Genomic DNA, 14,095 nt, shown 5'->3' with positions numbered 1-14,095 from the left:
TTGAGTAGTTTTTAGAAAACAAGACAGTCAGAACGTTGTTCCACTTCCATTTTACTCAAACAAAACCTACCCTTATGCTGTGTTGTTTTGACAATATTGGTCCTTAGCTCAAAAAAACTTCCCTTGCTAATTGCAAATAATTATGAGTGTGAAAAGAAATATTGTTATAGAATTTGCTACAAAAACAACAATGGAATTAAAAGAAATACTTCAAAAAATCAGAACTCTTCAGTGGCATATGCCAGTAGCAATGATTTGTTTTCCTTCAAATTTGTAACCTGTTACAGTAACTTTTTTCTATCCTAAAACAAAAATTAATGAGAATAATATATTTAGACAGACATCATTTAAAGAAAAATAATTATTATTATATTGCATGGATTAATGTTAGGCACTTTATTTTAGATCCAAGTAAGAATAGATTAGAGGTTTTACTAATTTGGAATACAGCAAAACATTGTGAATAACGCGCAAATGAAGATATAGAAAACTGTATCTTTATTTATGCTTTATTCAAGTTTTACTTTATTCACATTGTTTTAGACTTGAATCACAGATGTGGTCTTGATTAAAAGAATATAGAAATGATTTGCAAATCAAACCTTGTACTGCAGGCATATTGTTAAACATTTATCTATATACCCACGTAGAACATTTGGATTTTTCAATGGTGTAAAAAAATTCAAACTTATTTTCGCTCGTAAATCTGGTGTCAATTAAGGGAAATTTTATTATTGAAATCTACTTTAAATGAAAAATGTTACGAACAAACTTTTATTAACAATTTTCTAAGAAAAACCAAAATTAGCAATTTGTATTAAAAACCATTTATCTTTATTTTAGATTTCTTACATAACAGTTTACTGTAATCATTTGATTTGATATAATCATTTGATTGACATCCATTTTTTTTTTTCCTTTCACATTTGCAGCTTGGCTATATGGGTAGGAAGCAACATTACATATAAAAAAAAAGGACTTTTTCCACAGATTTTTTGATCATTTGGTATGCTTAAACAGGGTTCCNCAGGGTTCCCACGGTCCTTGAGAGTCCTTGAATTTTTTGTGCTAAATTTAGGTCCTTGAAAGTGCTTGAAAAACGTCTTAGGTCCTTGAATTTTTTTGTGCTAAATTTAGGTCCTTGAAAGTGCTTGAAAAACGTCTTAGGTCCTTGAATTTGTCCAATACTGCCGGCGGCCCTTTTTATAAAACACCCGCGGATCTTTCTCGTTCGTTATGTTTTGTTCCCGAGCTCTCTCATGTGGTTTTAAATGCCACCGTTTCTAACCGGGCCTAGCATCTTGGTGTCTGCCAAGCGCGCGGAGCACAGCAGACAATCAATGCGTTCGGGGCGAGACTCCACTTCATCTTCTGTCGCATATGCTTAGATCTTCTTTTTTCTTATCGAAACTGGAATACTCTCGAATTTCGTAACAATATGTACCTTGTAGTTTTCAATAAATTTGCCGTTTTACCATCCGCACTTGTCCTTACGTTTGCGTCATTTCAAAACTTTATTGTAAAGCGTATTCGCAAAGGCACGGCTTCGTATTTGTGTTATGTAGTTTAGACTAGTTATGCCTGGGAAGTGCTATTTTAATCCCCAATGGATGGATAATCAAGCTTATAAAGAATGGATTTTATCGATGCCCGAAAAGAAGTTCAGAGCCAAGTGCCGATTATGCATGAAGGAGATCGATATCGCGAAAATGGAAGAATCTGCTCTGAAATCACACATGAAAGAAAGGTAAAACAAAAAAGCAGTCTCATGCCCTGAGTTCTCTTTTTCCAAAGACATCAACATCTAATTCATCTGGTGTAAATACTCCTTCAACATCGTGTGCCCCATGTGAAACAGAAACTTTAGTGGCCGAGGTAACATTGTCTTCTTATCTGGTCAAAAGGAATGTGCTTGATGCTGAAATTCTCTGGAGTCTGAAGTGCATCACTAGTAATTATTCATGTAACTCCTGTGAAGGGATTAGTAAATTGTTCTCCAAAATGTTTGCTGATAGCTGTATAGCGAGACAATTTTTTTGTAGTGCCACAAAGTGAGCCTATTTGGGCTCCTTTGGATTGGCACTATACTTCAAAGGGATTCTTATAAATGAGCTGAAGAATGTTGATTGCTACACTGTACTCTTTGATGAGACGTTAAATCAGTCTCTACAATCTAAGCAGATGGACATTATGGTAAGGAATTGATAATAAAGTTTGCACTAAGTATCTTACCTCCCAATTTATGGGTCATGGAACTGCAGAAAATATTTTGTCCTCTTTTTACAAATGCATGGATGATGGTTAAAAGCTCTCTAAAATACTTCAATTATCCATGGATGGACCCTATGTCAATTGGAAATTCTATTAGAAGCTTCAGTGTGAATTAAAAGAGAAATATTCCCACCAGGTCATATTCATTGGCAGTTGTGGATTACACATAACGAATAATGCTTTTAAACATGGTGAAAATGGGATATGTTCCTTCTAATTTTTATTTTCAGAAAGAATTGTTGCTGCATAACATTTAGAGAAGGTTGTGTAAATTATGGATGAATAATTTCAGAAACGATGTTTAATAGAGGAGAGGAGGGGGTTATGGAATAGTCATGGAATATGGAATACCTAAGATTTAGCTCTGTCTTTCATGCAGCCTTCACATGGAAATACACAGGATTAAAGGATTTCACCATTAACACCTCATTACCATTAGTTATAGATTGTGCTGAAAATGATTTTGTGAATTAATATGTAAAACCAGTAGGGTTGTTTTTAAAAAAATATAAATTTTAGTCCATAATACATATACTCTCTTCTCTCTATATAGGCAAAGCATTTAGGTATTATATTTGAAATTAATTATTGCCACAACAAGCATTGTTGCTTCTAGTAAAATAGAAGAGAATAATTTTTAAAATTGGTCTTAGATTAAGGTCCTTGAAAATTTTGTTGAGGTCCTTGAAAAGTCCTGGAAAGTCCTTGAATTTCAATCTCATCATAGAGTGGGAACCCTGTTAAATTACTAAATTCTATTCAAGAAAGAATTCTTCCATAGTTCAATGACTTGCTATCATTTTAAATAAGAAAGAAAAAAAATTAAAGTTTATTTTTAACCATAGTGGTTTTCTAAGTGAAATATTCGAATTTTGTTTTAAAAAATTTCATAATAAAAAGTGTAATGCGAAAAAGTATCACTTGATATTCTGAAAATTTGTTTTATTTTTAGTTTTAAAACACATCATGTTCAGCTGTACATATAAAGCTTCTTTTGTGTGTGTGTGGGTTTTGAAATCAACACCTTGCTGATTTCCCCGAAATGATAAGAGCTCCTTAAATTCTCAGGAAATGTCACTCAAAGCCTTGTTCCATTGTGTTCTAAAAAAATTTTATGTCATACTTTTTTCTTTAACTTTAAAATTTTATTTATAAAGTTTCATTTTCATGCAATAAAGTGCTATTTTATAATATCCATTTGTTTTCTCAATGCAACATAGATCATGAATGTTGTAATCTATTTTTTCTAGAACAATCTGACATAGAAAGCTGTAAAAACTTTCCTTTGTTTTAGGCTTATATGTTCTTTGTATTAGCTCAAATAAATAATGCCAATGTACTTTTTTCTAGCAGTGCTCATAAGTGCTAACCATAGTGCTCTCATAGTTATAAAACTTGGACTTGATTTCTCTTAACAATTTATAATTTGAAATGTATGTTTCTTAAAGTGTTCTTATTGTCTTAAAAGGTGATCTAATACCAGTGTTGAAATTTCTTATTAACAAAATAAATCAAAAACCTGAGCATAAATTACGGTACATTCCTCCCTATGAAGCTCAAGCGTTGTCTGTTGTGATGGTGGCTTTAAAGATGTTATTTGTTCTTGATGGAAAGTTTGAAGTGTAAGTTGAAGTATTTGTCATCAACTGTGTAATATTTCTTGATTAGTTATTTTCTAGTTCTACTGTATTCAATAACTGAAATCAAAAAATTTATATTGTGAGAAAAACCATATTTATAATCTAAGAAAAAAACTTTTTTATGAAATTGCAAGCTTGTAAAACACCTTTTATTCATTGGATAGATGTTGCTCTTATTTAATCAGGCGAAACTCTAGCTTTAGCACGGACGTCTAAAGACTGGAACTGCAGAAAACTTCTTTTTTTTTCTCTGCACAATTTCCTATGGTAAAAAAAAAAAAAAAAAATTTACTTTTTTTATTCTGAGAATTAAATTTTGTGGGATAAATTTTTAAAAGAAAGATACAATTTTAAAGTGTAGAAGTTATCATAGAACCAAAAAAAAAAAAAAAAANACAAAAAAAAAAAAAAAAAAAGTATACAATTTTAAAGAAAAGAAAGGGGGAAACGATGAAACTTTAGAAATGAAATTAAAGATTAATTTCTAGTCCATATTTGACATAAAATTCTAGCATGATTATTAGACTCAACTGAGCTTTGAATTGATATGCACAGATTGTGTGACTCAGAATATTTAAGCTTAATTTCATAGGTAAGTTTCAAATTAAATAAATAACTCTTTTTATTTTAGAATCATTTTATGTCAGTTTTTAATTTGGGGATAAAGAGTAGCCATTAACTTACCATTTAGTACAAAAATTTCCATATAACCTATTAGGCTTAACAAATGCCAACTGCAATGTAAATTTTTAAGATAAGTCGTTCAAATTAATTTTTTGAATTGGAAGAAATTCGTTTAAATTTCAAAAACATTTTACATTTACTAAAACATTTAAATTTAATTTTTACACTTATTAACTGTAAACAATTACAAAAAATTCTTGGTTGCCAAATACTTGATTAAGTAAAATATTGATATATTTATCATACTGGATCTTGCTTTTAAAGATGTTTAAGCTTTATTTAAAGTTCAATATAAATTAAGATAGTGTTTGGTTGTTTTGATGATCTGCACTATCTCTATATTAAAGAAAACTTAAAAATTTAATTTACAGAAACTTACAAATTTTTACTGCTTTGTCTTCTATCTTCTTTTTGATGTGTATTCTCTAGAATTCATAAAAAGAGTTGAAAACTAGTTTCAAGCATTATTGAAATTTCTTAGATGGGGACTGATCTGAAACAAGATAAATTTTTATTGGAGTAATACTAAAATTTAAAACTTAAGCCAATTTAACAAATTTAGCATGCTTTTTAAAGGAACCATAGAAAGCTATTACTTAAAGGGTTCTGTTAACTGAGAACTTTAATCTAATGTTAGCATTTCTTGATATCACTGCTTTTTATTAACTTTTGTCTTGACTTTAATTTATTATGAAGCAAGGTTGGCTGGTTTATTCCACTGTTAAAACTAAATATTTTTTTTTAATCCAAATTGTAAGTAAATTTTTCATTTATAAGTTTTTAAGTTTAATTACTAATAGGAATGTGTATTACTCTAAATGAGCATAATTTTTCTATTTTTAGATAAGTTTCATCAAAAATACATATTTAAGATAAATTTAAGTGAGCAAATTTTCATTACTAGGGTAAACAAATTTGTATTGTGTATATGAAGTATGTTTATATTCATTATTATAATATTTTTAAATTGCAAATTTTTATACTATATTTAAAAAATAAAATTAAAAGAAAAAACGGTTTAAGAAACAATATTCAAAATTCATTTAGAAGTTTTTTTTTTCTCACATTTATTTAACGTTGCAGTACAACAATAAGAATATTGTTGTATTTAAAGTCCCATTTTGTTAAAATAAATAACAAAAGGGGGGGGGGTCCGCTAACCTTTAGAACTAAAATTTATCTTTATTTTATATCTTTTTATTTATGCAACCATGTGTTTATATTTGTTCCCTTTTCAGTTTTAAATATTATTTTACGATTAAATACTCTTATGTTTAAATGTTATTATATTGAAATTTGTATAATATTTATGTAATTTGTATAAAAAAATAAAATTTCTTCTCAACAATTAATTGACATAAATGTCACAAAATGTATGCTACCAAATAATGACATTAATGTAAATAATGCTGATATATGACATTTTCATCTATCACTATCATACTAACTATTAAGGGGGAAACTTTTCTTCTTTCGTTACTAAAGTAAAATTTAGATATTAAATGCTTATTTGCTTGTTGAAGCAATAATTAAGTTTAAAAGCAATAAATAAGCCTATTTAAAAATTTTAGTTTTACTTTTTTTTATCATATTCAAATATTTATGAAACAAAAGTGAATATTTTTGAATTTTTTATTCAAAATATTAATCAATAATTAAAAAAGATATCTGTGAAATGTTTTTTTATGGTTTAATTATGTTATACTTAGGGCTTAAAATAATATTTAACCTTTTGTTTTTAATGAAATGAAAAAAAGAAGAAATCGTTGCTTTAAACAACCAGGTTTTTTTTTTTTTTAAGCTCATTCAATTTGTTGTTTATTGATAGGTCTTTCTACTTTCTTAAAGGTATCAGGATATTTATCTATTAAGATTTTATTTTTTGAAAGGAAAAATTATCACTAACTTTTGTAAAATCAACAAATCTTTTAGACTTTCATTACTTTTTAGTTGAAAGTGTCTGCATAACATCTAATTAAAAAAAAAAGAAAAAAATCTAATCACATAGTTTATCAATCTTATCCTATTTATATTATCTTATATTATATTATCTTATTGTAGTTATATCTTTCTTAAGTTCAATGCTTAAAACTGAGCAATTCTATGCCCTTCCCTTTCTAGTGTTACATATATATTCTAAAATAATTCGTTCAAAAATTCTAAAAAATTTTTCATTAAATCAAAGCTTGAAGTATCTTAATTCATCCAATAAATATTTATATCCCATTTGTTTTCATTCCAAATTTTTTAAAAGTTTTAAGTAAACTACAGAATAATTCAATTTTATTTTTTAATCATATGTTTCATTTTTTATTCAAGGGAACACAGTGAAATAATGACAAAATTGAACTCCATTAGTGAAAGTAAGTCATTAAGTTAATTGCATAAAACTTTTTTTAAATTTAGTATGTAAAACGTGTGCTATTTAAAAATCTGCTTATCTGAAATTCGCTACTATTCTCTTTATCATTCATTTGTAGAACATATCAATAGAGCATTACTTCATTCTCATATGTTATGTTGTACTGTTTGTAAAATTTATTGTCTTTTTCTGTTTTAATTTAAAATGCGTTATTTCTGAGGGTTTTTTTTTTTAATTCTAATAGTCTAACAAATATTTTTATAGATGAATCATATTTTGTGTGGACAGATTGGCAGAAGCAAATGTCTTTAAAAGAATTTTTATTTTTTAAACATTATACTACTCAAAATAATGCAGCTATGTAAGTATAAATAATTTTAAATTTATATCATATAAAGTTACACCATATAAAACAGCATTTATAACTTTTGTAACTTTTATGGCTAAATTGTACCTTGGAAAAGTGAAAAAAGGCACTGAAAACATGTGCTTTCTGGCTTATTTTCAGAATTAATACAATATCTATGATTTATGATTCAATTATATATATATATATATATATATATACACCATGTTAATAAGTATTGGTAGCCAATGTTCTTTTACTCCTCCCTAAAACTCCCTCACTACCCTGTAAAATGTGAGGCAGTTTCTTTTGCCTACTTTTTTTTCTCCAGGATACAAACATCACTTTGAGTCTGTAAAGGTCATTCATAATTGTTAAGTTTCATCTCTCTCTAGCTGGTGCCCTCTATAATAATGATGGTATTAAATGTCAATATAAAGAGGCTACTCTAGTTTTTTTTTTTTTATTTATTATTATTAGTGTTCGAAGAAGCTGACACTATTACTTAGGACCAAAAAATTTGCATAAATTTAGAAATATTTGTTGGTTTTACGAATTTTCATCTAGATAGAAGACTTTTGTTAAATTGACTACTTTTTAAAGAAAAAGTATTTTAATAATCTCAGTCGAGTTTTTTTGCAGTTTGTTTTTAAAACATTAAGTTCAGAGACTTCTTTTTTCCCCTTTGTATAAGAGCTTTGAAAAACACCCTTAAGATACAGTAAAACCTGTTTTAACAATAATGTATAATATCACAAAAAATTATCAAGATGCCAAGCTTGATAAACCTGGAAATACATTAAAAACATTTATATTTTTACATTTTTTATTGATTATTTTTTTATTTATTATTATTAGCACTTTATTTAAATCAGAACTCTAGTTTAAATGCGTGAAGGCAGGGTTAGAAATTAGAATGTGACAGTCAGGTGTGTTAATGATACCTAAATATTTTCTTAGTTGCAAAAACAGTTTAGCTAACTATCGTATTTATCCTTTTTTTTTTCAACTTTTGTTTTTAAAAAAAATTGGGTATATTCTATACCCAAAAAAATACAGAGCACCATAACGTCTCAAAAAAAGGTATATTATTTCTTAAATATTTGTATAGCTTTTAATAAACCCACAATGTACAGAGTTCTTAATTTTATTGTTAAAATGAAATCTTTTTTTCAAAGAGAAATAGTTTAACCTAAGAATAATTCCTCGGTAAAATTCGCTCATTCTATAAATGGGTTTTAAAATGAGCATAATGCTCAAATATTTAAAGAAGTGTCAAAATATATGTATGGCAAAACGAAAAGTGTAAATGAGCTAACATTTATAAAAGAATGATGTCTTTCGAAAAATGACGCATGTATTTAATTGAATTTTCATGCCTGTACAATAAAATCTAGTAATATTGTTTTATTTTTTTATATCTAATTTAGTAAATTAGCAGTTATGTTATGACTTACAGGTTTATTAAACATATAATTCAACTGTATCTCCATAGATGTATAAATGTATCAATACTATTTCCCACTACTGTACAGCTAGAAAAGATAAATGTGCTTGAAATAAAGTAATATATTCATGAACTGTCAGAAATAATTTTTTTGGAAAATTCCTCATGACTTCCAAGAGATGCCCATAACAACAAATTTCAAATAAACTTTTTATCATTATACCAAAAACTTGCAATTAAGGAACCGTAATAACCTGGCTGGTAGGGTATTGAACCCATGTCCCCATGGATTGTGAGTTAGATCCCCGCCGACCGAAGACTTCCCGCATAGTAAATGGTAGCTGTTGCACATTAAATCTGTTGGATCACAAAGTCCTCCATATTCCCATAACAAATAATACCTTTAGAGGTACTGAATTGAAGATTGGTTGTACTCTGATTCAGGTCAAAATTACCATTTATGAATGAATGTATAAATGGGTCCGCCCTATGAACAGGCTGCGATGTGTATGTGACTAAAGGTGTACTCTTAGCCATAGAGGGCGCCACTGAAAAACAATAAACGCACACTCTGCCTTAAATTCGCATGGTTTCACCAAGGCAGTAGTAGGCTTGTTGGTATTGGCAAGTAACATCAGAAACAACAACTTGCAATCGAATCTAATTCATGCAACATTGGTTATCTGAAAACCAGAATCTAATGATTTTGACTATGATGAATCAGAATATTACAGTAGTATTGTAACTCATTTGTATATTTTGGCAATTGAACAGAAAAAAAAAATTATCTTCTTTTTCTTCCTGATATATCATAATTTATGTTTAAAAAATAATTGTAAGTGGTCTTTCACTTTTCTTTCTTTTTTTTTCACTGCTGATTTTTAGTAATTTTACTAATAATTTAATAATCATTCCCTTGAAAAATCCATCTTCAAAAGATTTCCCAATTGTTCTATAATATTGATTTCCGCACATTATACCTCTACTCCCGAAAGTGGCGGATAATGGTTTTAAAATATATTGGAAGTTTTCTCGTTAACAGTTTGGAAAATTAAAATAATTTCATTTTAACAATTTTTTTAAAACTAATTAAATTTTACAAAGAGAAAAAAGTGAAATATACAAATTCAAACAGTCAGATGATATATTAATTATATTCAATATTAATTCTAGATAAATAAATAAATGATCATTTAAAATCTTTAAATTTTATAGATTAAATGTAATTGTATTATTAGCGTGATAAGTTTATTCATATTCAGCAGAATTAATTTTGATAAATAAATATTTTTATAGGAATCTTCTTGATACTTTAAGCGCCGATAGAATTAATGGAGGTTATCATCCAGTTTTCTCAATTCAGGAAGAATTACGTTCTGAACATACTACAAGAAGTATGATATTGCACATTTTTTGTTTTATTATATTGGCTATATTATTCAAAATACCAATAAGTATAGTTTGTAAGAATATCTTTTTTTCTGTACTAATTTTACTGTTGAATGGCATTAAGAGAGAAAAATGTTTGTCTTGAAAAAAACATCCATTGGTGTAAGGTGTTTTCTCTTCTTTTCTTTCTTTTTTAAAAAAAAAAAAAATTTATATGGAAGAAAATTTTGCAACTTTATATTTAAAGCAAAATAACTCGATAAATTCATAAATTTCCATTTTGTTCAGTTTAAAGTTTAACAGTGTGTTAGTAACGACTGTAGTTTCTATTACACTTAAATGTTTTTGATTAAGTTTATTGTTCTTTATTGAATTGTAAGCATTTGTTTACAACAATTTGTTTAAAATAACAGCAAAAAAAAAACTTTGTGCAAAACAAGCTACAATATTTTAAATCATCTGCTCAATTTTTTGGTAGATTGAATACAAATTTAAGGAGTTATAAAACCCCGCAATTAGAAAATAAAATTTAGGATTTTTAAAGGAGAAAAGCATTTTACCCTGTAATTCATTTTAATTATTTTTTATGAATTTGGCATCCCTCTGAGGCTGTGTACAGGGTCAGATTGCCCCCCCCCCTTTCCTCACTAGCTAGGCCATTGCTTTTAATTATAAATGTATATTTTCAGATTAGTGGCATAGAACATTTTCAAATTGTTAATTTGTACATTGGCAATAGAATGAGTGTATGCTTCAAAATTATGGATGTACAGTAAATGTTTATCGAAGTAACCTTAAATAACTTTTTGTTAAGTTAGTTTGGTACAGTATATTTAAAGCCATGATAAGTTTTCTGTTACGTATGACATCTCTTTGATTTTAGCTAATTATTTTTAAAAGATTTGCCCATAGCATTATATTATCTTTTAAAAGGACATAATAAAAATAGAGCATCATGAAAAGAAAAGAATTATTAAATATGTAGTATTAATCTTTTTTAACATTGATACAAGTTTGTTATGTTAATTTATTATAAAAGTAATCTATAATTCATATAATATAATGCATGAACTGAAATAACCTCAAAATATTTTATTAATAATTTCGATTCTATGGTTAAGAATAAAATTATTGCTCCATTAATTAGAAACTGCCATTCCTAACTGCTGTAAAACAAATAAAAATCATCGTACTAGACCAGCTGTTCCCAAACTTTTTAGTTTAAGAAACCCTAGTTTATTTGTAATTTTTTAAAAGCAGTTATTACTTTTATTTTGTAATATTAAGATTTTAGATTATTCTATTATTCTGTTGAGTATTGAATTTTATTTTATTTATAATATGTTTTTGCTACAAAACCTACCGTAAACCTACTTACCTACCATGCTACAAAATTTATCTGAACGAATGTCATTGCACATTACATGGCTCCAAAAATAACATTTCTACAAAATTGTTTAAATTATATTATTGCTTTGTAATAAAATTCTGACATAAAAACCAAACATGCTTAAGTCTCTTTAGTTGACTTAATTTCTTTAGTATTGGACTCTTTCATATTTACATTCTTCACGTACAAAAGCAAAATAAAGCAATATATATAAAAAAAAAGTTTCATATTATTATGTTTCAGTATTTATTTCATACTACTTTTCGAATTAACTAAACTCTTAAAATGAATGCTTAATTTTGCTACAAATTATGGAAAGCTTTAAATTATTATGGTGTTGAAAAAGATATTTTTAAAAATTAATAATTGTTATAGAGTACTACAGAGTTTTTTATCCACTAAAAAGTTCAGATTTATAGTAAAAACCCTTTAGAAACCTATGGTTTCCTGGGACCTGCCTCTGCTCTAAACTGCCCTGCTATATCTGCCTACTTTTTGGGATTAGTCAGAAACTCTGTATTTAGGCCTCATTTTCTGAAATATACGTTAAAATTTTGTAACTTTCTAAACCAACGTTTATGTACACACATTGTGAAGATAGAACTGGGGTTCTATCCTCAGTGGTAACTTGAAGCCCACCCAGCTTCAGATCGATGGGTAGTTACCAGCTTGTTTGGGAAGTATAGGCGACCTGTACGCTGTGCTGTTCATGCTGCCACAATCATGCCATTGGTCTCGAAATTGTGGAGTCCTAACCTATGTTACTGCCTTGGCCTACAGCATGCTGTTGTTGGAATGCTTTACTTATGTGTGTGGACAGGCTCTCTATCCTGCTCAAATTATTACTGATCATAAATTAATGCAAAATATAAGACGTTTAGAATATGATACAGTACAGAACCCGTTATCCATGATTCAGAAAACCGGAACAAAATTCAATAAATTTTCCCCCCATTTTAAAAAAAAAATTCCTCATAAGATTTTGGGATTTTTCTTTCTTTTTTGAAAGATGTTTACCTTACCATCATTTTGGAAATAATCATTAGTGTATTACTTATCGTTTTTTCCTCTTTTTAAGATTATTTCCAATTTTTTTTTTTAGTTGGGTTTAACAATAAAAAACGGCTTTTTGTAGCGATTGAGAAAACCGGAAAAATCAGTTATCCGGAATAGCGATGGTCCCGATCGTTCCGGATAATCGGTTCCCTACTGTAGTACTAAAAAAGAGTTAAAATTCTTCTTTGATTACAAATTTACCTGAACTGAATGTGTTAGAACTAGGATTAGCAAGTTTTTGACACATGACAGTTTTTACCATGGTTTTTACAGTCATGTCAAAAACCCATAGTTTTGGTAAAACTGTATTTTTATTTGGGTTTAACTGCTTATAATTTAAAATTAATTCATTTTTGGGCAATAAAATTAGAAAAAAAGTTGTTAAGATATTTAAGAACAGGTTCTTGCATTTTCCCAACATGATTATATCAAAACATACTATTTGAAGTGAAATATTAGAATACTAAACAAAATTTTCCACATTTCCAAGCATCATTTTGTTTGGCATATTACATTACTGAAGAATGTCAAGATTGATTGCTATCATTCATAAAATCTTGTTTGTTCTAAATAGTTTGTTCTTGTTCTAGAGTAGGCTGTTTAAAATTTGGTTTAGTTCAGTTTTAGATCTGAGAGTGTTTGTACAATTTTATCTGATTTTAATGTCTAAATTTCATTTCAGATTATATGAATTTTCTTACCTCCAGAAGTGAAGTTAAAGCTTTGTTTGAGGGCTTAATTTCCGACACTTCCATTAAAAGAAATCCCACATCTTTTCCTCTTCAGTATGAGTTACAGTGTTTAGTAAATGGTTGGAAAAGATTGCCTTTATTTAAAGATACTGAAAATATTGACTTCAGTTTCATAAATAAAGATTTTTCTCATCACAGATTGTATTACAGACCTTCTGCAACAACTGATGAGCCAATTGATTTATTGCTTTCATCCTTGTATGAACCAGTAAAACTCCTTTACGTAACTCATCGAACGAATTACTTTGAAAATGTTACTAGGACTTCTAAAAAGTATTGGTATATTAAGCATCCGCGTCCACTTGAAAGATTCCAAAATAGAAAGCGGGAAGATGATTTTTCCTCGTCATTTAAATGGTTGTTCAATTTCATGTGTAAATATATAGAGTTTGATAAGGAGGTTTTCTATAAAGAGCTTAGATTTATAGAACAAATTTTAATCGAAGATTGATTCACTAAATAGTTGCCTGAACCTATGGCTCAGAGTTCAGGTGACATACTCTTGTTGCTTGACATAAAAACTGAATTCATTGCAGAGCTCAAAAGCTAATTCATTTTTCTTGTGGCAGTGGGCCAAAATTTTTTTACCTCGTCCAAAAAATGTGTACCACCCAGCATTATATTTTGCTCTGCAAATATTGGGGCATCACTTAGTCTGTGATATTTGTTTTTTAAGAATTGTACATATCTGATTTTACTGTAAATAGAATTGTATTGATGATAATCATTTAATAAATTTTGTCATTTTAGTTTTGTGC

At 28.1% G+C, this 14,095-nt stretch overlaps 1 protein-coding gene across 6 annotated transcripts in view; it reads left to right on the top strand.

The window, feature by feature from the left end:
- The window catches only part of LOC107455934 (TATA box-binding protein-associated factor RNA polymerase I subunit B), a 32,493-nt gene extending 18,407 nt beyond the window's left edge, over positions 1–14,086 (top strand). For 4 of the 6 annotated variants that reach the window (XM_016073663.4, XM_071179546.1, XM_071179544.1 and 1 more), the window contains exons 10-14: positions 3,740–3,893; positions 6,915–6,958; positions 7,222–7,318; positions 10,047–10,144; positions 13,268–14,086. In XM_016073663.4, the coding sequence (XP_015929149.1) occupies positions 3,740–3,893; positions 6,915–6,958; positions 7,222–7,318; positions 10,047–10,144; positions 13,268–13,788 (914 nt within the window). In that variant the 3' untranslated portion in view covers positions 13,789–14,086. The remainder of the gene's footprint in view (positions 1–3,739; positions 3,894–6,914; positions 6,959–7,221; positions 7,319–10,046; positions 10,145–13,267) is intronic. The other 2 variants (XM_071179548.1, XM_071179547.1) reach the window with 2 other exon arrangements.
- The last annotated feature ends 9 nt before the right edge of the window (positions 14,087–14,095 follow it).

This window comes from Parasteatoda tepidariorum, chromosome 4, assembly GCF_043381705.1.
Source record: "Parasteatoda tepidariorum isolate YZ-2023 chromosome 4, CAS_Ptep_4.0, whole genome shotgun sequence".
Taxonomy (NCBI): domain Eukaryota; kingdom Metazoa; phylum Arthropoda; class Arachnida; order Araneae; family Theridiidae; genus Parasteatoda; species Parasteatoda tepidariorum.
The sequence above is the reverse complement of the archived record's forward strand: the minus strand, read 5'-3'. Positions and strand labels throughout refer to the sequence as shown.